General features: G+C 44.6%; 1 protein-coding gene across 1 annotated transcript in view; it reads right to left on the bottom strand.

The window, feature by feature from the left end:
• Positions 1-24,965, bottom strand: part of KCNH5 (potassium voltage-gated channel subfamily H member 5) — a 271,205-nt gene that overhangs the window by 231,958 nt on the left and 14,282 nt on the right. The window contains exons 2-3 of the mRNA XM_014598759.3: positions 12,447-12,570; positions 548-654 (exon numbers count right to left, since the gene is read on the bottom strand). Of these exons, the coding sequence (XP_014454245.1) occupies positions 548-654; positions 12,447-12,570 (231 nt within the window). The remainder of the gene's footprint in view (positions 1-547; positions 655-12,446; positions 12,571-24,965) is intronic.

Below are 24,965 nucleotides of genomic sequence, written 5' to 3'. Positions count from 1 at the left end.
GAATTAGGGACATTGTATTCCTGCATTACTCTGTCTTCCATATACCTCACACTTATTCCTGGAGGGGACTTAGTCTTGATCTCACCAAGTTTTGAGCATCTGTCTTTACCCAGCATGAAGCAATCACACCGCAGCTGCTCAACGGACACTTGGACTTTGAACTGTTACTTGTCAGAATTTGGGAATATTCTTTAAGAACCATACAACACATTCCCGCCTTCCCCTCCACCCCCTATACCTAGTTATAATCCATCCACATCCATCAACAACAAGATTCTTAAAAGGCACAAAAGCTTCAAGAACGCAAGGAGCATTCTTGAGATGCCTTCAAAGGGCCAAACTATCAGAACATGTTGAGTACTTTGTCTCTTTAAGGAGCATCAGACTGGCCGATGAATTACTGAGACACCTAAAAAATACAAGTCACTCTTTAAAGTCGCGTCCCAAACTCGCATGCAAATGTTAAAAGAAACATTTGTCTTCTCCAAATAGGTATCTTCAAAATGTACCGTCATTCACCAAAAGTTGCATACAACTTTATACATACTGTTTTTCTTGTACAGGAGAATTTCAAAGCAGTTTGACTCATAGTTGTCAAAAGTCTGTCTCACTTTTTCAATTGTCTTCTTGTCTGTCAGTTCCCCGTACATAAAACTGGAAAAGAAAAAATCCATTTTTGTTTTTTTTTCCCCACAGACAAGTAACAAATTAGTTGCAGTCATTTTAAACTATATAACTATTGGCTATGGTGCACCTGTCATACACTGAAGTTTAAATATAATTTACACCTCGTTTCAACATTTATAGTGCTCAAAAATGTGACGAAACCTACAAAAGCATGCAAGTGTCTCCTTATTGTGAAAATGATGGATATGCTAGCATTTACATTTTATTCAAGTGATTTGAAAGAAAGAACTGAAAAATCCAAAGAGCCAAATGGAATCACAATGGTGGGGGCAATACATAAAAATGCTAATGTTTGAATGATAATATGGAGAAAAGTAAACAAAAGCCATGAAAGTTTGTAAATCTTCTTAGATACCCTTGACAAAGACATCTGGAAAAAGAGTGCAAGACTCTACAAGCAAATCCAAATAACACAAGTATCAGTTATCCAAATATAAGGTTGCCCAGCATTTGTTCTTTACCCCAAATCTAAAATTCATATAAGCAGCAAAAGTTCCTTTACCTAAAATTATCCAGATGTACACCACAGTCATAGTCAGAGTTTACTGAATCAAGACCAGATTTCATCAAAAAAAGAAATGCAGACTGCAATTCTTCTTTCATTCCTTGGAGATCTCAGAACGAAAGCAGTCTCCCTACACCTGAAGAAGGGTACGTGTGCCCAAAAGCTTGCAAAGAAATTTGTTCCGACTACTCAGTTGATCTAATAAAATATATCACATCTACCCAAAGAACCCTGCCTGACTGCAATTCCCTTCTTTCTTTCCTTCCAGTAGGTCTCAATCCAGCACAGCGTACAAACTATCCCATTGAAATTATGCTTGCGATTAGTCCAGGATAGTCAGAGGGTGGCACTGGGACTAATCACATGCTTAAAAGTTAGGTATGTGCCCAAGTATCTTGCTCAGTTAGACGTTCATGTCTCCTACTCATCACTGTACCTTCCAAACAGTGCATTTCCACCCCCATGTAGATAAATACCAGTGCCAGGGAACAGAAGTGTGAATGCAAGCAGGATAGTGCACAGGATCCAAATTCACCAAGGTAAATGTCTCTAAGTCCATAGATCTGCAGCCTTTACACCAGTAAAGAATTTGGTCCAGCATCCTTAACTTAAACATAAAAGGAAAAATACCAGATGTACCTACTTGATGTTCACTTTGCTTTCCCAATTTAGGGAATAAAACAGAAACCATGAATTGCCCTTTTATTGAAAACCTTTAGCAACCAAGCTGTGCTGAGCTGTGGTGTCTGAAAAGTGTAAGTATGCAAATTAATTTGGTGAACTAATTCAGTTCGGTGAATTAATTCAGTTAACTTTTGTATCAGACACTAACAACATGCATCTGGAGGCTTCCCAGACACGCACATTCAGACAACACAAATGAAAACTTAATATTGGCATTTCCTAGCATTTGACTGTGTCAACTCAACATGCTTCCCCAGGGTCATTTTCTCAGCCAGCAGAGATGACCAAACCCCATGACTTAAGCTCTGAAAGTCTGCGTTTCATAGCAGACAATCTCAGCTTTCTCTCATTTCTCTCGGGACTAAAAAGGAATGAAGACTCTTCTATTCAGATCTCCAAGTAAAGAGGGGGAAAAAACAACAGAACAAAGGGTTTCAAAGGCTTGAATCAACATACTTTTAATTGATCAATAAATTCCATTTTCTTTGTTCATAAGCACTTTCAGCTTGAATGGAAACCCAAAGTGGAAACCTCCATGAAAACTAAAGCAGAAACAAGGTTACCAGTGCCTCTGTAGTTTAAACATAGTTTGCTTTGATTGCTTTATAGACCTTCAGAGCATCAATAAAATGATAAATTTTACATTTGGTAAGCTGCAAGAACAGGAAAACAAGAGCAATGGAGCTGTTAATGACACAAAGAGCTCTTGCATAGGGTGTGGACATGCAACATATTTGCACTGGCTTTACACTGATTTACATGTGGAACAAACACAAGACAGGCAGCCCTATGTGAGTGGAAAGTCAATCCAGTCCTGACTCTGAGGGTGGAAACAAACAGTGCCTGGGAGCTCACTAAAAGTCTTTACGGCAGCACAAATGGTGAACTAATAGGCCATGTGTAGATGAAACAAGAGGCTTGTGTGCACAACACTTTAAAGCAGACTAAATGCTTTTGCGCCACTTTAATGGTGTCGGTGTTTGCACTCCTCAGCGGTATATTGCACATTAATTCCAGCCACTGTAGGAAATTTGGTGGTGTAATGCACCTTAAATGACTTGGGGCACAGCCATGGAGCAAAGCTCCGGGCTCTGTGCAGCTCCGCAGCTCTGCAACAAGCCCTGCAGGCAGCCTGGCAGCAGCCCGGGAAGGCAGGCCCAAGAAAAGCAGTGAGCCTCTGATCTTTCCCCACTTCCCACCCTGGAGCCCGCCTGCCTGCCTGTGCTGCGCAGGGGCCTGGTGCTTCCCTCCACTGCTGCAGTGCCCCCTGGGACTGCCCAAGCCCTGGGGTGCCTTGCCGTAACAAAAGAAGTTGGGGTTCCCCACTAGCCATCAGCTGCTACCTTGGGCTGCCTATAGATTTCCTCCGACACATTCTAATTAGACCCCATTAATTGAGTTTGCTCCATGTTCTAATCAGAATGCTCTAGAGTCGCCTCAACTTCATGCATCTTAAGCCCCCTCCATTTCAAAATGGCCAAGGGGGTGCTTTAACTAAACCCCACTGAATGAGTTTTAGTTAAAGCATTCCTGTGGCCATTTTGAAACACAGGGGGCCTTAATACACATGACGCTGAGTTGTTTTAATTAGAGCACTGCCTGCTTTAATTAAAATGCCACCCCCACCACACACATACAGGCATGCCTCTAAGCACATCTATAGGCAACCCTGCTAGTCACCTGCCCACCCTGACACTAGCGTAATGCATGTGTATGTCCACATTACATCAGTGTAAGTATGGCATATGCCCACACTCCATAGTCTGGTTAGATTTTGAACATTTTACTTGCACAGATGACCAGCTGCTCACATAAATATTTCCACTGGAGTGAATAGGCCTAATCACAAAGTAAGGTACTATATGTAATATTAATTAGGGGATCAGAATCTCACCTCCACAATAAAATTTCCCATAATATCTGCATGATAGTGTAGGCAGTAATAGTAAAAATAAAAAGTAAAAGTAATAGGCTGGTACTGCAAATTAAGGAAATGCTACTTGACTTTTCGATGAGGAATGATGACAGTAATTTATTTTTACCAAATCAGCAAGGTTGTGTTTTTTTTGTTTTTTGGGGTGTTGTTTTGTTTTGGGTTTTTTTTTAACAAGATGTCCCTCATTTCTGAATTCAACACCAATTTAGGAATGCCAATGATCTGCGCTTGAACCAAATTCTCTTCAGACATTCGTCTGGTAACTGGAAGTGACAAAGCTTGAATGTTAAATTACTTTTTAATTCAGTACTTTAATGTTCTGAAAGGGCAAAGCAAGCTAGTAATGTATGCCAGATAAAAATAAGACCCAATGGGTTTAGCAAAATGTACTCTGCAATTGAATTCTCTGTTTGAGTCAAGAGGTAAAACAATGATTCCCCTAGCACTAGACTACAGAAAAACAAGAATCTTTACATGTTTTATCAGTACAGAAACAATCAGTACCAATTAGCATTATAACGGCAAATTGCATTCAGTATTCTGTATGACAGACATAATATTTAGAGTGTAACTATACTGCTCTGTCGAACATGATCAATCAATTTTGTTTAAATTACAATCAGTTTCTGATAACAGTAACCCTGTAAATTTTCAAACCTCTCATCTTCACATATAAAGAGCTCTTTTTAAGGGCTTGTGCTGTAATAGCAAACCTCGTCACCAGCCAATTTTAATCTCAGGTACCCAGGGAGTTTAGAAAGCAACTTCCTTTATAATATAAACTCTGTTTATCACAGATTTAATTTAATTTTGTCTGCCTTGTTGGGTACACATCGGGGAACTCCCACTCCCACGCCTTCAATCAATCACTCTGTCTTTCTCTGCCTTGTGTGTTGCTGTTATTTATTACTTGTCAAGTACTAACAGCATGTACTGTACAAGACACAAACACCCAATCCACCGTATGCCTGAGAGCTTACAGTCTTGATGACAGACATACAGTAGCAAACGAGCATGGCTGAGAGACTCGGGGAAAGAGCAACCTTTGATATTTGTTCCCCTTTTCTTGCACAGGCCATTCATTATTTAACAAGTCTGTGCTCTTGTCTCCTTCCCAGGCATCTCCCCGAGACAGAAGAGCCCCCTCAATGCAACGCAGCCATCAGTTTGCAGAGGACTCTTGTATCCCTAGTTGGTTTTCCACAGTTACTGCTGGTGTGTTGTAGTGCAAGGATGGTCATGTTTAATGGATGATTATATGGCTTATCAAAGCTGGGTGCGGGTCAAAGCAAGATCCAAACTGTTTGTCGGAAAGACTAGATGCGATGGGATGCAAACTTCATGCACATGGCAGAACTAGGCCCAGAAGTAACAGCTGCCTCTGATTCATAATTTACAAGCTTCATACATTTGCATGTTAAATGGCGCATATATTTGTATGTGTATGTGTTGGGGAGGGGGGTATATAGGGGCTCAGAGACCCTCAAAGCTCAGTGGGTCTGATTTCCATTCACACTAAGGCTTTTATGCACAACTCTGCCACAGTAAAGAAGCCTTACTGTAATGAAAATCCGGGCAAAATAGTATCATCCCAATGCTGAGCTTAAGACTTCTCGAGCAGTGACTGTAATACAGCAGACGCAATGGGTGAAATCCTGGCCCTCTGAAGTCAACGGGAGTTCTACGATTGACTTCAATGGAGCCAGCATTTCATTTGAAGAGGTTTTATCCAATTTGAAACGGCGGCAGTCCCTTCCCTCCCTACTCGAGCTGACACGGGGTAGAACATGACGGCAGGCTCATCATCAATGCTCCCTAATAAACTACCCGCTCAATAAAGAAATCTGATCTCCTGCTACCATACAGACAGAGGAAAACACCCATGCAAAGTGCCCTATGAGACCTGGGAAAGCTCTGGTTTCCTCTGAAAAGTATCACTAGCCATTCCCAGCCCCGTGCCAAGCTCTGAGGTGCAAAAGGAAGGGAACAAGCCAAGACAGAAATGAAGTAAATGCCAGGAGAAGTGCCGGGGGCAGCTTTCCTAACCAGTCACTCACTGTGTGTTCAGAATCCTTGCTAATCCTTGCTAATGAATACTGTGAATAATAAGGTTGAGTTTTGAAACGAGCATTAGTCCTAACCATATCAAACAGCTTTCAAAAGGTTTTAGAACATCTCTTTCTAACGTATACAAGAAGCCCTATATCTGCATCTGCTAAAATGTACCCAAAGAGAACTATTTTCCTAAGTGCAATTTCAGCAATCAGTACCAGGGGGAGCAGAGAGGCTTTTGCATGTGCAGCTGCCATTTAAACAGGTTGGAACTGCAACTGCCCCTCAAGCCATCCCAGGGGAAATCTCTTGGAAGCAGAAGGCTTCATCGGCAATCAAGTTCCACCTGCTGGAAATCTTTTCTGTGTCCCCCTGCTATTGTGTACCCAGTTAGGCATGCAATTTCTGGTGTCCCATGTGCCATACAAGGATAAATACACAGCATGAAGTTCTGGCAGTCTGATTCTCACGCCCATGCCAGCTACTACAAAGATACCATGCAGCCATGGGATCCAGCCAACCAAGAATGGCCACTGCATAATGATATCCCTAGGTGCTGAAGATCTAATAGAGCACATCTTGGGTAAGGGACCTGACTGACAGCAAAGGGATATGACCAATGCATCTCTATACACCAGCTGTTCCCAGTACCTGAGGTAGCCCAGTGCTGGGCTATTTGAGGCTGCTGTAATTCATAATGGGACCGAAACTGGTCCACTTCTGAACTGGACAACTACAAAGGTGGGACAAAGCTACCTTGGTCTTTTATTTCATCCAGGGCCTGCAACAAGCACAGCTCAACTGGATCCTGAGAATCAGGGCACAGGTTCTGAAGTCTCTACATTAGTTGTATTTCTGTGCATAGACACACAATTTTGCACTCAAAGCAATAAAACACACCACTTCTTAAAGAAAATAATCAATAAGCACCATAGCACTCTCATCCCATTAATCTGCTTTGCTTTAATCCATTTAATGCTATGTATCAAATAAAACTATTCTGGGCATATGCAATGTACAAAGCTACCTTGGTCTTTTATTGCACTCAGGGCCTGCACCAAGCACACCTCAACTGGATCCTGAGACAGGGCACAGGTACTGAAGTCTCTACATTAGTTATATTTCTGTGCATAGACGCACATTTTTGCATTGAAAACAATAAAACACACCACTTCTTAAAGAAAATAATAAGTACCATAGCACTCTCATCCCATTAATCTGCTTTGCTTTAATTCTTTAATGCTATGTACCAAATAAAATTATCTTGGGCATATGCAATGTAGCAAGCTGTCTTGCCAAATGTAGACTGAGAGCCTAATTTAGAAAATAAAGTAAAATAACTGCACCATGTCTCAAAAAAAATTTTAAAAAGCATACAGACATTTCTGGGCTATTATCTTCACAACTCCTCCTCCAGATACACAAAATATCACACACCATTTCTTATTCTAAGCCCCACATGTTAAAGTCAGCAAACTTAAAAAGACACAGACAGCCCAAAACTTGTTTCCTACTACATTCAGTAGCAAAACTCCTTATTAGTGAGACTCTCAAATCTGTTCCTGTCTCAAGGGGTTTTCTACTGCACATTGCACCTAGTCGGGAATTCCAGCAAAGACTGGGATTTCTGCTGAGGCAGCATTGCTAGGCCCTGGAACGAATAGCAATCACCACACTGCACTTCTATTTTTGCCACGGGACCCAAGATGATGGACACGTGGAAAGTTTTACACATTTCAAGTGACAGCTGTCTTCCTGAGAGGGGCCAGGGCCCTCAGGCTCCCCCGCCCCCCCGTACTAGACTCTTCTGCACTGCACACAGCGATTCCACCAAGAATCAGGCACAGAAAAGGGTGCCTTCCAGTCTTGAAGGAAAAGGCTGCTACTAAATATACACGCTGCAGAAGCAAAGTGCTAAAAATAAATCTATCCTACAATTTAACTTCACATGTAGGCAGAATTCATCTCTGCGGAGAGAACCAACACATGGGTGTTCAACACACTGAACATCTTGCTCTTCAAAGCAAGACCCCGCATGGATTTAAACTTTTACATCTTAGAGACAGGAGGTAGGAGACAGCTCCAAACACTACATCCAAACACAATGATATGGAACACAACTTGTGGTCCCTTTTCTCCATTTCAGATGGAGAAGAATTGTTAAGGCCTCATGTTTTGAAAGGTGCTGAGCTAAGTGCTTGTTCTGTCTTGGTCCTGGGTTTAATATGCATTCAAAAGGCCTGGCAAGCAAACAATAGCTGATATGAAACACTGTAGAAAGTAGAGACAGTAGCAGAAGTATAAAAAAGGAATTATGTAAAAGCAGGGGTGCTCAACCCCTGGCCTGCAGGGCTCCACCACAGGTCCAAAACTGTGGCAGTGGGAAAGAACTGGCACTACTCCCCCATTGCCAAATTTCTGAACCCCCGAGGAGCCCTGGGCCCTGCCACACACAGGGTGCAAGGCTGGGGGCGCTTGGTGGAGAGGTGGGAACAGCACTGGGTGGGTGGCCAGATGGGGGTGGTGCCAGGCCCCAGGGGCCCAATTCCAGAGAGAGAAGTGGCACTGGGCCCCCAAGGACCACTCCCAGCATTCAGGGCAGGAAGGGGGTGGTGCTGGGCCCCAGGACCCAATCCTGGCACTTGGGACTCCATCCTGCCCATGGATCAGCCTCAATCCACTCATTTGGCCTGCAGGGCCAAAAGGTTGAGCACCGCTGTATAACACTACGTAGGGTTTTACTTTCCAGTCTCAATGAGTTTGACTGCTATAACCCATATATTACTATTTCAAGGTGACAATGCATGTCCACCTCCCTTACAAAAAGCCTGGATACTCAAAGTAATCTTGGACTGGGAAGATTTCCCCTCCTTCCTGATGGATCACAGGCAGCCTGTTCTGTTGTAACCCATTGTCAGTGAAAGTCTCTCAGGGTTATGGTTGCAGATCCAAACCACACTAATCCCCATTGTTCAGGAGACCAACAGTTTGCTTATCCCACCCACTGAGTACCTCCCAGAGATGAAAGCACTCTTCCAGAGCACCTCCTAGGCCAAGGGCAGGCAATTATTTCAGCTGGAGGACCATGTAATGAGTTTTAGTGAGGTGTCGAGGTCTGCAAGGGGAGCTCCACCCCTGCCCCTTGGTCACCAACTTGGGACTGGAAGTCCCACCCCTCAACCCCTGGAAGTATTCCTTTCCCACCAGACGTCCCTCCCCTTGCCCCTGGAAGTACTCCTTTTGGGAAGGGAGTTTGCTATCTTGGAACCGGAAAAAAACAAATTATATACTAAAAACCAAACACTGACAATTACATATTTTAATTTTATTTAAAAACAATATTTTTGTCCTGATTTGTGTGTGTGTGTGGTGTATATAGAAGCGATTGCATCATAGCTCAAAATGAAGTCTTACTCTTGCATGTTGTGAGGGTGTGGGGGGTATGGGTAGGTATGGGGTTTGTTGGGGGCTGTGGGAGTGTATGTATGGATGTGTGGGGGAGCATGTAGGAAAGTGAGTGGATATAGGTGTGTATGGGGGGTTTATGGGAAGTGTGTTTGTGGAGATGTGTGGGTGTGCGTGGCTATGGGGTTTGTGGGGGGCTGTAGGTGGTGTGGAAGGGGAGGACAGCTGGAAATGGTGGGGGGTGGGTGTGGGGTGTGTGCATGTAGCAGTGAGTGAGGCTCCCCCAAAGGCACGTGGATGTCTGTGTCAGGGGGTGAGTTGAGGAGGATGTAGCTGTGGAGTTTGTGGGGGAGGATTTGTGGGTATGGTGGGGTGTGCATGGGAACCACCCCACTCCAGTCAGCATCCACCCCCACCCAGCAACAACCCAGAGCCCAAGCACCCTGCGGCGCCTCCTTGCCACTACCAACAGCATGCAGCCCCAGCCCCACCTGATGCCTGCTCCGAACTCACTCCCGCAGGAATGGATTAGCCACAACCTGTGTGCACAACCCCAACCTGGCCTGCCCCACACCTGCTCCACACCGCAGCGCCCACCTGGAGCATATCTGCTGCCCCCTGGGTGGCTCTGCAGCTGGACTCCCTTTCTAGGCGGTCAAGGTGGTGGCAGCTCCTTCCAGCTGCCGCTGCCACTGGGCCCAGGCCCACAGTACCGGTGGGGACCTGCACCGCACAGCCCCAACCTGGCCTGCCCCACACCTGCTCTGGACTTGCCCACCCAGGCTCAGCAGTGGTGGCAGCCGGGCAGAAACTGTTACTAAGCACAGGGGAACGAAACGCCTCCCCCTCGCTGATACCAGGCCCTTACTGGTGCAGCCACCAGGAGCCCACACTGGGCTGCCCTGCATCTCTACCACCATCACTGCCACCTCCGAGCTGCCCAGAGGGGCAGCAGTGGCAGCACAGAGCAGATGCAAGGCAGCCCAGCATGGGTTCTGGGTGGCTACAGCAGGAAAGGCCTGGCAGCAGTGAGGGGCAGGGGCCGCTTTCCCCCACATTGAGCAACAGTTTCTGCCTGGCTGGCACTGCTGAGCCTGGCTGGCTGAGCCTGAAGCAGGCATGAGGCAGGTCAGGTTGGGGCTGTGCAGTGCAAGTCTCCACCAGTACTGCGGGGCTGTGGCCAGTGGCAGCAGCAGCCAGAAGGAGCCACTGATACCTGAGCTGCCCAGAAAGGCAGTAGGGCTGTGCGAAGCTTCGGTCCCCGATTCGATTTGGCAGAGATTCGGCCCAATTCAGTGGCTGAATTTCCGAATCTGAATCCAATTAGGAGGCCCTTTAATCTCTCCAAATTGAAGCGGAACCCTCCAAATCAATTCAGCGAGATTCGATGATTCGGATATAGACACAGCTTTAAATGTTTTTTCTACCTACCTCATGGTACCAGGCAGCTCGTGAATGCTGCAGTCCTGGGGCGGATGGAGCGTCCCACAGGAGCATGCGAGGGTCCCCAGCACGTTCAGCAGCAGACCCAGAAGTGGACCAGAAGCACTTCCATTCCACTTCCGGGTCCACTGGGGAGCACGCAGAGGGCCCCCCTGCACCCCCCTTCCCTTCTGGCTGGTGACTGGTGCCTCTTGGGTCTGGGGACGATTGCTGAGCCAGGGGAGCATGGGGGTGGGGGACCCGTGCACTTGGCAGCAGACCTGGAAGCACTTCCGGTCCACTTCTGGATTCACCGCCAAGCATGCAGGGGGCCCTCCACGGTCCTGTGGGACACTTCATCTGCCCCAGCATCGCAGCGTTCACGAGCCGTGCCTGGTACCTCAAGGTATGTAGACAGCACCTTTAAATATTTTTTCTACGTCTGAATCGCTGATTCTACAAATCAGCATCGAATCTTCAGATTCTGATTTGGCCAAATCGAATCAGGTACAGTGATCTGAATCAACTAATCAAATCACGGTCCCCAATTTGGGCCAAATCTGAATTGAATATGGCCCATTTCACACACCCCTAAAAGGCAGTCCAGTCGTGGAGCCTCCCTAGCCCTGCTGCATGCCCAGGGGGCTTCAGGACATGCCACGGCCGGCCAATGCCAACCCCTGCCCTAGGCACTCAGTTGTAAGGGTTTACGACCGTAAATTACAGCTGTCCTTTCCTGGCAAAAGTAGGGGACAAGAACTACATCCCCAAACTCCTGCAGACAAATGCCCCCAACAGCATAACTGTTCATCTGATAACACAGGGATGCAATCTGAACATTATGGGGGTAAGGGTGAACATTGACCACAGAGGAGTCCACTTTTGACTTTACAACTAGAAGAAATCAGGAGGAAACTTGTAAAAAAAACCCTAAAAACACAAATAATAAAAAACTTCTACCACATATATGGACAGAAATCTCTTTGTTAAACTTAAATACAGCGTTTCTCCTTAAAACTCACGACAGGGCCTAATTTTAATCTCACTCATATGGGTCTGAACTGTGAATAATTAAAAGTGAAGGGAAAAATAGGCCCAGAGTCTTAATAATCCCCTTTTTTTTTGGAATGCTTCTGAAGTCACCTTCATTCTCAAATAAAGGAAGATTTATTCAGGTTTTTAATGTTCCCCCTGCACAAAATATGTCTTCTTCCATTTACTGTTTGTAACATTTGTACAGTTACCAAAAGCTACACAGTAAGTTATGAGTTTAAGAACTCAGACCCAGCAGCTAATTAAAAGAAAAGCTTATTCGCCTTCAAAGCATGTTCGGTACCAAATGATGTACCAGATTAAAGACAAATCTGTATCATAAGAATTTTTTTTGCTTTTTATTTAGGGCTTGAACCTACGAGATCATGAGCACTCTGTCCCTGGTCTAACAAGCCATACGGGTATGTACTTACCTTCGAGTACCTGAGCAGTTCCGCTGGCTTCAGTGAAACTACCTATTCATTTCAATGCAGTAACTCGTTTGCTTGCAGCTAAACACTTGCCTAAGGGCTTTACCAGGTCATGGATAAGCTAATCAGGACATAAAACCTTTATAGCTGTAACCTATACAGACTGCTTTGGTATCTTAAACAGTTTGGTTTTTAAACAAAGGTTTTTGAGATAAAACATACCACACAATACACAGTATTAATTTTCACTCAATACACAGAATTGCTTTTCAAATAGGCAGAGGGTACGTACCTGCAAGTACTACTTTTCTGCATCACGTCAGCTCGATGATATCCAGAGAGTTTACAGAAACCGTCATTACTATAAACTACAGGCCAATCCACAATCTGGGCATTTCCCAGTAAAAAACTTGATTCTAAAAAAAAGAAAGAGAGGGAGAAAGGTTTGAAATGAACTGCCATATAAAATTAAATCATCCTTGTGCTCTGAAGCAACTGCGAAGTTACACATGATAATCAGACGTGAATGTAATAGATAAATGAACAAATTAAAAGATGAGGAAATTGGGATGGTGAATTCCAAAATGAAAGGCTTCTTCTAGTTTTGTTTCTAGTAGGATTCATTGTTTATTTGAGAAGCATTGAAATGGGAAGCAACCCTTATACAAGTCATGGAGTAAATGCCAAGATAAGAATCACTAATTATTAACATTTGGGTAGGACATCTCTTATGACTCATTTCTTCATTTACATAAAATCACATCTTGAGGTCAACCTCAGGTTATGCTGTAAACTGTGTTTTTAAATGATAAATTGTTGGTGTGCAGAATCAATGACAAGCCTGTTGAATTATAACAAAGATAAGTACAAATGCTGTGCTTTTTATGCTCAAGGTTCCCCAAGTATTTCACAAACCTATACAGAGGCAATCACCTTTGGGGTGGATGCTGACAGCTCATGAGCAAAGAGAAGATTGCACAGTTGCACAATGTGCTATATCATGCTTTCCCTAAATAGATCTTTAATATGAAAATGATAGGAGCCCAAGGAAATCAGAAGATCTTCAAGGCTGAGCTTAAATAAAACCAACAATAAATGATAGATAAAGACAGCAAGTCCTTAGTTCAAAACACAAGAAGTGGCATTCGTTTGGGTGGCATAATATTCACGACTCCAGTAACAACACAAAAAGGTGAAGTGTTTTTAGAAGGCTGAATTATTTAAATACTGCTTCAATCATCTGCTCCTATTTAGTGGATGCCAACAGTTTATATGCATGGACTGAAACAGGCACATTAGGAGATGGTCCTAAAATAGCTTTTATTTACCAGTTTGGACCAATTCCTCCTCAAATCCTTTAAGCAAGGTATTTCAGAAGTGGTAAATACTCAACTTCCTCAAATGCACTCCTATGGCATGATGAATTCATCAGCAATGCAAACGTTCCTAGTACTGCAGTGAGCTGCAACAGGGTTGTCAGCATGGTCCAAAGCAGGTTCTCACATTACAGTCCATGGCCAGGTTGCAGCATTGTACAAATCAGGGCTGTGCAACTCGTGGCTTACAGGTGGTATGTGGCCCACAAGGGGTTAATATACAGACCAACCCCCCCCCCTGCCTCCCCCCCCGGGCTCCTATCAGCTGCCATTGCCACCCTTGCTCCAGCTGTTGTGGTGGCAGTGGCCAGGGTCTCTAAGACAAGACCACATGGCAGGAGGCCTGCTGGGCTCACAGCCCACGTGGCAGCAGTTGCAGGGAAAGGATGGGTTGGAAATGGCTCGGGCAGTGGTGGCAACAGGAGGGCTCACACAGCAGCAGCAGCGGGTCGGGAGGAAATAATGCTGTTTGCATGGCAGGGCTCTCGGGGAGCCCCTGCAGCCCCCATGGCATGCAGCCTGTGCAGCATGTGGCCCAGGGTCCACGGCCTGTGTGGCGTGTGGCCCCCAGTGGCTCTGAAGTTGGACAGTTATGGTATAAATGTTTTCTGCAGCTATGGACTCAGGAACTGTGACTACTGGACTGGTGCTAAAGAGCTAAAACATAGCCATGACAACTCCCTAGTGCACAAAACTGCAGTAAAAATTTTAAAAAACCCTCTCTCAGCACAGAGAGTCAGAGAAAACCCCTATGTGGAATTTTTCACAGCTCTTATAATAGCTAAAGAACAATTATGCTGACTGCTTTTATTTTTTCAATACAGTTATGTAAGAAAAGATAATCAAGGAAATGCAGTTCAACTTTGCTTTCACTCGTGGTTTCTAATCTTGAATGTAGCATACCTAATGCAAACATTGTTCTATTGAATGTGGACAATATTCTGAAAAAAAGTGTCGTGTTTTTTCCTCTCTCTCTCTCTCTCTCATACTTTACATCCCTGAAATGTTGACTCTGAAGATCTACTGAGTTTTCACATGGGAAGCAGAGTGAAAAATATTTAAGGAAAACTGAGGGGAGGATTGGAGGTTTGAAGACTGTGAAATATAGTGTTTTTAGATTCATGCAATTTGAGTTCACCAAAAAAGTGTTTTTATGAGCTGCTTTTAAAAACCTTGTCAATTTTCCTTTTAAGGCTTTTAAAAACCTCGTGAGTTCCTGTTTTGCAGCATGAAACATTTTTTCATTCTGAATTTCTACTGAATGCATAGAAGCCCTGGACTCTGCTGTATTACTGCAACACAAACAAGAAAAATATGGCTTGAAATTTAGACTCTGCTGAAGTCGAAGAAAGTTTTGCTATTCACTTCAAGACAATAACAATCTGACCCATACGGTCTATTCCAGGATTTTTTTCCTCTCTACTCTGAGCACAATGACTGCTTTTCACTCTGCACCACATTCATCCTGTTTTTAAAAGGGATTTTTTCCCCTCCTTCTTACCCCATTTATTCATTTGCTGTACCCCATTTATTCACTTACTCTTTAGGCAGAGGTTATTCCAATAATATTTGGGTGACAGTTCAACATTTAAAACAACAGTATTTAAGCAGGTATAATATGAGGTGGCCTGTTGCTAACTGCTGTGGTTAGAAAAAGGAATCAAACAGGCTGCAGAGCAGAGTCCAAAAAAAAAAAAACAAAAAAAAAAACCCACCCCCAAGAAAATCATAGTGCAAAAGAGATGTTTAATCTTCAGAAACATTATCAGAGGTTCTCTGGGAGAACAGCTGTTTTATCCTGGCAACCCAGCTACAGGAACAAGACATGTACCCGTCAGTAGCACCCAGTGGCATTTCTAAATCTGAATGTGAGAGTTTCGATGTCTTGATTTGATTTGTATGCAGCGTGTTTGAAAGCCACCCAGGCCCATTTACAAGAAATACTGATGTTTCTGCAAAACGTTCACCCCCAATTAACTCCAGGTAATCCCAGTAGCCTCGAAGCTAACCAGAGACGTTCAAGATTCTGGTGCAAAACCTGAACGTTCCTTTGTGGGACGATCCAACGCAGGGAGAGAGGGTCTGACATTACAGATATCATGTAACTGCTGACCAAAAGCAGGATTGATTTGGTCAGAAAAGAAATTACTTTCCTTTTATAAGATTATCTTTTCTACGTAGTTTTTGACATGACCAGATGAAAATGGAGGAATACACTGATCATCAGAAAGGAGCTGACCTTCTGCTATTATACACTTCTTTTAGCTGACTTACATACAACATTCCTCAAGGATATCATGTAGCTTTGAGACACATGGAAGGGAAGACAAGAGGTTCCACAATCCAGTTAACTGGTTACACAAATCTGCCAACAGATATAATCTTGATTCTAGATCCCTGTTATGTAATTGCCTGAAAACGCAATCTGCACAGAGCAAGATGGATGTTACAGCCATCATCAGACGTATGGCATGCTTGATATTATATTTTTGAACATTTAAACTGCATTACATCTGGGGATTTCAGAGTGATCAAGGGTATTTATTAACTATGCCTGACCAAATCCATACAAGAGACTTAATGGAGTTTGATTGATTTTTCATTAAAAATATGAAATCGAGCAAAATGTTATGAGCAATGCACTAACTCAATCATTATCAAAAAGCTCAGGATGAAGAAAAACAAATATACAAATTATTTTTATTTTTTTATCTTCAACATCATCTCTCAAAATTTGATAAAAGAAAGGCAGCATGTAGGCTAGGGTCAGACATGCAAAAAGCTCAAGCCTGAGCCTGAATTGATTCAATCTTTGCAGGTTAGTCTAACCTGCCTAGGTTGAACCAGTTTGCAACCATCCAGACATTCCCTCTGGGCTGAAGAAATGCAGGCACACACCTGCAGTGGCTCAGACTAGAAGCTTGTGGGGGTGGGGGGGGGGCAAAAGCAGGCTAGAGCAGCCCTCCTTTCCCTTCCATAGTGCTGAGCAGGGCAGGGGGGGACAGGGGTATGGCCAGGCCACAGCAGGATACTCTGATTAGGGAGGTCTGCCTGCATCATCCTCGCTGCTCAAGGAGCAGGTGTGTTGCCAGCCCCCAGCTAGCACTCTGATGCAAAGGGGTGTGTGTAGTGCATGCATCTGTTGATGATACTGAGCTTTTCAATCTCCCTCTCCCTGCTTCTTCATACTTTCTGCAAAAAACCTGACAGGTGAGGGAGCCAGCAGCGAGCTGATAACAGTGTTTATCAGTCCATCAACAAAACAAAAGCCTCTCTCATTAGTTCAAGCTCTTCTTAAACACCTTTTTCCAAGGAAGGAATGGATGGACATTACCAGATGACCTGTTGATTAGCTCTAAAAAGCCCTAAGTGGACACTGTTCTGCCTGCCTGTTCCAGTGAAATTAAACACACACACCCCCTCAGCATTAGCTAGCATACCACATGCCTAGGGTCCATGGGGCTGAGCTTTGTGCTGTGGGAAATGGGAGGGAGGGGGGCAGACCTGCTTGAGCAGTGAGCAGCAAGGCAGAGGGTGGAAAGAGGCAGTGGGAAGCTAGGCAGATGCTGCTGTACCTGCAGTGGAGCTCTGGCTAGGGAGCAAGGAGGCAAGACCCGCCCTGTTCTCTGGAGCTGAGATCACAGCCCAGGGCTGCAAAGCATCAGGGCTGCTGCAGTGGTTTAACTTAAACCAGGAAGGGGTCTGGGACAGGCACTGTATAAATTGGTTTGGCCCAAATCAGTTAAGTCTGATAGTACATTCAACCAGGTTTATCTTAAACCAGTTTCAGCAATTTTGAAACTGGTTTATGTGCACTGAACTTATGTTCTGCTACAGGTTAAAACCAGTTTCTGACCCCTTAAACTGGTTTATGTGTAATGTCCATCCCTAGCCCCTGTGTTTAAAATGCTATCTAAAACATGCTGCTTTCACAATATCATGTGTCAGCAGTCTAATATCCCAACTACGTGAATGCGTCCTTTGATACCAAACTATATTCTACTCAGTTTTATTGATGAAAGAGTTCTTTTCTTCCATCAAAGACACATGTCATCCTACTTAGTTTAATAATTCTTTCATAGTCTCTATGATGTTTAGGCTTTTTCTGGGAGAGGAGGAAAGAAAGGAGTGGTGGGGAATTACCAAATTTTACAGGATAACCAGAACATCTACAGAAAATAAATTTAGCTGCCCATTCTATGTGCTGGAGGTGTTGCCACCCATTGTCCCACATATTTTTTCCTAACAATCCTATGGAGATATGTGCAAAAGGATTTCAATAATTCTGAAACCCCCTCCAAAAGTACACAGATTAAATAGACCTCAAGTACTACATTTAATATTCAGCTATTTTCAGTAAAAAAAAAACACCCTCTTCATTTTTATTCACAAAGCAGTATTAATCAAGTAGGCACCGGAAAGTAAACTGAGGCATGACATTACCTGGCTCTCACAAGGCTGTGTCCAACAGTGGCCAAGCAGAAGTAGAACCTGGGTGTTCCTGCTTTAAATCCTCTATGTAACAATGACTATATTTACATTTCTTATGCCACGTAACCTTTTCATCACCATATAGATGACCTAGTGGGAGGCATAACATAGCAGCGGATGTGGGTTCTGCCACGTTTGACACAACTGTTTTGTATCATATGATCTCAGATAATTATTAGGGCTGTGCGAAGCTTCGGGTGGTGATTCCATTTGGAGGAGATCTGGCCCAATTCGGTGGCCAAGTCTCTGAATCTGAATCAAATCAGGGGACCAATTTAAAGGTCCAAATTGATTCAAAGCTATCCAAATCTTCAGGAAAGATTCGGAGAGCTTTGATGATTCGGACAGTCCCAGGTGCTGCAGCCACTCCAAGCTAGTAAGTACTAGAGGCGGGGGAGGGACCGCTGGGGGAGGGGACCATGGGGGAGACCCTTACCAACCCCTGCAACCCCTGCCCACTCCCCCAGCCACCGCATGGCTGCCCCTGCCCGCCTCAGCTCGGTACTTTAAAAAAAAGCCCCAGTGCTCACTGGGCACTGCCGGGCAGGGGGAAATCCCCATTGCCCCATGCTGCATGGGGGGCTCTGCCACAAGACCCTTCGACTCCCCCCCCAATCCCCCGGCCCCCCCCCATGGCTGCCCTGCCTACCTGGGCTCTGGCCCTTTAAGAAAAAAAAAAGCCAAGAAAAGCCCCAGGACTCTCCGCTCCTGGTGCAGCCTTGGGGCTTCAGGGGCTCCTGAAGACCCCCCCACATAGCGCAGGGCAGCGGGGGGCAGCAGGGATCAGCCCCCACCAGCAGGAGCAATGAGTCCTGGGGTTTCTTCACATTTTTTTTTCCTTAAAGGGCCAGAGCTGGCCCATGTGGGGCACCCGTGGTGGACTGGGGGAGCGGGGCAGAGGTTTGGGGGCTAATGCAGAGCCCCCCATGCAGTGTGTGGCAGTGGGAGGCAGTAGGGATCGTCCCCCGCCTGGCAGCACCTGCTGAGCTGAGGCTTTTTTTTTTGCCCCCCAAGTGCTGGGAGCTGGGGTGAGCAGGGCACCCATTGCTGGGCTGGGAGAGAGGCAGGGGATGGGCCTGGCCTGGCTGATCTGGAGATTCAGCTGCTGCTGAATCTGAATCAGATTCCTCCGAATCAAATCAGGACAGCGATTCGAATCACCGAATCGAATCACTGTCCCCTGAATCAGCCAAATCTGAATCCGAAGCGAATACTAGCTGCTTCACACAGGCCTAATAATTATATCAAGGAGGAACATTTAGGTTCCTGCAGTGACCATAGTCGTAACAGCTATTTCTGGACTACATTTACCTATTTGCCCTGGTCCAACAATTTTGCAGCCTACTTGGCTACCTTTCTAACTAAGGAATTTCCAGGGTATCCATCACCACTGTTTCTGATGTTAAGATCAGCATTGCGTTGCTCCCTGTGGATGCTGCTTCTCATTTCAGTTAAATCTGATTGCTACATTTGCTGAGAAGTGGATATTAGCTTTGGTTCTTCTCCATTTTCAGTTGTTGCAGGACAGTTTTGGCCAAGACCCATGTTATGTTTCCCACTCTAAACACACATGGGTTTTTCTGACCTCCCCTAGCAGGCTGTGCCATAGCCAAAGACCTTTAAGGATGATATTTTGGGTGCTGTACCCTTCATCTTTCGGCTTATAATTTGTCATTCTACTGCTGAGACGAGGCAAGGAGGTGATTAAGCAGTCTCTCCTGCTGTCCAGACCCTCCATTGCATCACAGCCATATTCCCAACAGGCATTGCTCATTACCAACGCCCCCCCTCCCACCCGCACTGGAGGTATTTTATAAACTCTTTTCTCCTGTTCCCCCGTAAGGGTCTCCTTTCTAAAATGAATAGAGCTAGCCTCTTTAGTGTCTCCTCACATGGAAGCCCCTCCATGCCACTTAATCATCCTTGCTGGCCTTCTCTGCACCTTTTCTAATTCTTATGTACCCTTTCGGAGGTGTGGAGACCAGAACAGTATTTAAGGTGTGGACAAACCAGGGATTTATAAAAGGGGTATAATGATACTTGTCTGTGTTGTTTACAATTGCCTTAAACCCCCTAACATTTTCTTTGCCTTTTTGACAGCTGCTGAGCACTGAGCTGATGTTTTTAGACAACCATCCACAATGACTCTCAGATCTCTTTCCTGTGTAGTAACAGGTACTGTAGAACCCATCATAGTATAGGTATAATAACAGTTATTTTTGGCCAGGTTCATCATTTTACACTTATCTACACTGAATGTCACCTGTCATTTAGTTGCCCATTCGCTCAATCATGCCAGATCCTTTTGTACTTTCTCAGAGCCTGCCTTGGTCTTCACCACTTTGAATAATTTTGTGTCATCTGAATGCCTGGCCACCTTGCTACTCACCCCCTTTTTCCAGATCGTTTATGAATATATGAATATGTTAAACAGCACTGGTTCAAATTCAGGTCCCTGGGGAACCCTCCTTTTGACTTTTCCATCCTGAAAACTGACCATTCTTTGCTTTCTATCTTGGAGCCAATTTCTAATCCACAAGTGGACGTTCCCTGTAATCCCATGACTACCTAACTTAGTTAACAACCTCTGATAGGGGAGCTGGTCAAAGGCTTTTTGGAAGTCCAAATATACTATGCCCCAATCCACCTGCTTACAGACACCCTCAAAGAACTCTAGTAGGTAGAGGAGGCATGATTTCCCTCTGACAAAGCCATGTTTACTTCTTTCCAGAAAGTCATGTTCATCCATGTGCTGAATATATTTTTTTTAATTATTGTTTCAACCAGTTTTCCAGCCATGGAAGTTAGGCTCACTGGCCTGTAGTTCCCCGAGTTTCCCCTAGAGCCATTTTAAACATGGGAGTCACAACACTGACAAGCCTCAAATCCTCTGATATGGAGGCTGTTTTTAGTGCTAGTTTGCATTTGCAATTTGAACAACGGAAAAGGAGCAATTTCCAATTTGAACACCTTCAGGACCCTCGAGGGAATGCCACCAGGTCCTGCTGATTTGCTACTGTTTAGTTCATCAATCACACACACACATACACATACACACACACACATTAGGCCTGTGCGAATAGCGAAGTATTCAATTCAGATTTGGCTGATTAGGAGGACAGTGTTTTGATTCGGATCACTATCCTGAACTGATTTGCCCAAATCAGCTTTGGAAGATTTGGTGCCGATTCAGACAGATTCGGCGATTCGGATTGGCCAGGGAAAGGCAGGCACAGCCAATCGGTTCTCCCACAGCTCCTCCAGCTGTGCATGACTCTCCCCAGGCGGAAAAGCCATGGGAGAAGCCTCCATGGCTGCCCTGCCTGGCTTCAGCCTCCCAGCACTCTAAAAAAGAAAATAAAAAGCCCCACACTAACTGCCTGCAGGAGCAGCGATTGGGACCTCTGGGTGCTCATGGCAGAGCCCCCCGCACAGCACAGGGCAGTGGGAATTACCCCACCCACCTAGCATCTGTATGACAGTTGCCCCAGGCCGTGGGTGCAGCATGGCTCAGCAGGGTGCTGCGCACTGTCTGGGAGCTTGGCACCCAAAGGCCCCAATTGCTGCTGCTAGAGCTAGTGAATGCAGAGCTTTTTTTTTTTTTTTTTTTTTTTTTTTTTTTTTTTTTTTAAAGTACCAAGAGGCTGGGCCAGGAGGGCGGTAGGGCCTGGCAGGGCAGCCATGGGGACTTCTCCCACGGCTCCCCCAGCTGTGCCTGCCTCCACCCCGGTGTGGGGAGCTGCAGGGGCTCTGCCCTGCTGCCGCTTGCCCAGCTGGCTTGGGGGGCTGGGGAGCGCAATGCAGGCGTGGCTCATTCTGGGTGGCAGCAGGGCGTAGCCCCCACTCCCAGCGTTGCCACACCTACACCAGCACTGGGAATGGGGGCCCTGCTGCCACATGCCAGTTGGTGCGGAGGGGTGTGGAATGCAGGCACAGCGGCGCTGGGAGCAGGGGCTATGCCCTGATACTGGTTGCCTTCTTCCGCCTGGAGCGAGCCGCACCCGCATCCCTCCCCCCACCCTGCCCCAGCTGGGCAAGCAGTAATAGGGCAGAGCCCCTGCTCCCAGCACCAACATCCTGTGCCCCCCCAAGTAACACAGCTTGTCCCAGCCCCAGCCCCAATCCCTCCTTCCACTATGCACCTTCCCTCCCCCAACCCCAATAGACTTATTAGTTGCCTGTTTAGACTACGGCCAAATCTCTGAATCGGCCAAATCTTTTTCCAAAGCTTTTCCAAATCGATTTGGATGCTTCGAATCAATTCGGAGTTTTTACTTGGTCTCCCAATTCAATTTGGATTCAGAAATTTGGTCCGCGAATCAATCCGATTCTCCTCCAAATCAATTCAGCTACCAAAGCTTTGCACAGCCCTAATATACATACACAAACACACACATGCACACACCCCACAAACTTTCGTGAGCTATAGCCCACTTCATCAGAGGCTGTGAAAGGACATGCAGAAAGCAGAGTGTAAGGAGTGAAAAATTAGAATACAAAAGACAAGGGAAGGGGAAAGGGAGGGAAGGAGACCCATTGGGTTATACAGGGACAGACACTCATGGGTGCCTGGATATTAACACATTGAGAGTTTTATCTTTTAGGCTCATGCCTTAAGGTTGCTTCAGGAAAGAATAAGGAGTAAGCAAAAAGGATCTGTGAACAAGTGGGAGTCACTTGTGTCTTTTCTGGATCGGAAGAGTAGCTGGTGTGGTGCCCACATGCACCCAAGATCAAATTAATCTAATATGAAGGTGATGGATATTTCGTCACTATAGCTAGAAAGAACAGGTACAGTATTAGGGAACTAGGCTGCTTCTCTATTGATATTTGGGTTGTAAAAAACAAACGAACTCTGTAATACTCAGATGAGTGGAGAAGTTCAGTATTTCTGGCTACCCTTCACAGACAGGTTCACTCTTTTCACCGATGTGAGCTCCAGACTCGGATACATTGGAAGTCTAAGGAAGGATAGGTTTAGATGGCGCATTTCAGTGCACAAAGAGTTTGGACACACAAGTGTCTAAACAGGATTCTTCCTGGACCACAGAAATTCAATCTGTATTTGGAATACAGATTAATTCCTTTTTATTTTAGTTGCAGAAAATGTGAGGAATTTCTATTTTAGGTTGTCTTAGCTTTTAGCAAAAGAGTAAAATTAGTAATTGTTACAAATTAACCCTAACATATATTAATTTAGAATGAAGAGAACTATACAATAAAGAACTAAGTAAAGGAAAATATAGCAACATTCAAAGTAGCCTTCATTTTTACATTGCCAAAATGGTACACATGTAATTTCCAGATATTTACCTAAAGACCAAAGTGAACCCTGCACATACTCCACAAATTAGTATAATAGCTCTTTGCATATTGTGGAGCTACTCCCATGAGCACAGATTGCAGTGCAAAGCCCTGGAGATCTATATCACTCAAGTTAGATTTTAAAAGAAATGTACAGTCTTATGAGCTGTAAGTGATACCCACATCCTCCAGTTCTCTACATCCTCAATGAGGCCCCTGGCAAGCTGTGCACTGTTGTATGCAAGAAAAAAAGACATTATTTCCTGGGCTATGCAGCACTGAATTTGCATGAGACAACTGCTTTTATGTTACTGCAAAATATGACACTTGTTTACTTATTCTATAACTTCACGTATCTGGACCATTCTGTACTAGTATCCTGAATTCAGCAGTGGTCAGATTCAATAGAGCGGTGGTCTTGTTCCGCACAGACGATTCTCTACCCCTACGTTTCAAATTAGCAAACTGACAATAGATCCATCTCTGAAGAGATGAGCACACAGCTACCTTCAACACTTCCATAATGGTTATGTGGAAATATCTAGTAATATATTCAATCTTGCTTGGATTTCACTGATGTACTGAAAATGCACTTTCCATCTCCTTAGAGATAAAAGTCAATTTTTATGATTTCTAAGCTTGTCTGATGGGCTCCCCCAACTCATTTTTCCTCCACACACCCCGATTCACATGCTGCAGAAAACCTGAAGTGTAATTCCGTGGGATGTAGAAGTTATTTTAATAGATACTTCTAAAGCCCTGATGTCTATAAGAAAACAGGGATGCAGGTCTCAAACAACTGACAAGCCTGTCTCAAAAAGAGTTCCTATAACATCTTAGGCAAGTCAGCAGGTTTCTAATGAGTTCATATTCATAAACTTTAATACAGATGACATGTAATTGTGCTACCAAATGAACACAATTAGCAAATGTCCCATGGTTCATGTAAATATTTCTCATGCTTCTATTTTGCACCTAAACTGCTTTACATTAAAGGTAGCAGTCTCCTATGTTGTACAGTACTGAGCTTTTAATCTTATTCTATATGATGTTGCAACAGCTAATTTTCAGCTTTCTGCTGGACCCAAGAACCTCGCTTAAAAAAAAATAAAAGCAAGCAAGCTGTACAAGTATTTTTTTAAACACCCCAAAGCATTATAAAAATGCACGTTATGTAATGACGGGAAAACAAGAACAGCTAAATCATTCTAAGAGATGTGTTTAGTCAAGTGAAAAACATGGGCTTCAATGATCTTTTGTTAGGAATGCTCAGGTATAGTTTGCTGGGTATAAGAAAAATCACCACTTTGTACGTACATCTCCTCCCATGAGAACTGCAGCTAACATTTTAAGGACCCAGACAAGTCTGTTGGAATTAGAAGATGTACAAAAATCAAAGATTCAATAACACAAGCAGAAATAAGAGTAGGTTTACAAAAAAAATTCCCCATATGAATAGACTCCTAATCCAGGCAATTTTGCATGTAGCTGTTCTTCAAACGAACTGCACTTCCTACACAGAGCAAGTATAGCAAGGGTCTGACAGACTGCATGGAAATGCTTGGAATTTGATTTCAACTTTAGCTGGTTCTTAACACTTCCTTACAAAAGCCCCAAACCACTTACATGACTGTCAATCA

This window comes from Alligator mississippiensis, chromosome 2, assembly GCF_030867095.1.
Source record: "Alligator mississippiensis isolate rAllMis1 chromosome 2, rAllMis1, whole genome shotgun sequence".
NCBI classification, from domain to species: domain Eukaryota; kingdom Metazoa; phylum Chordata; order Crocodylia; family Alligatoridae; genus Alligator; species Alligator mississippiensis.
Note: the sequence above shows the minus strand (reverse complement) of the source record. Positions and strands in the feature narration are given on the sequence as shown.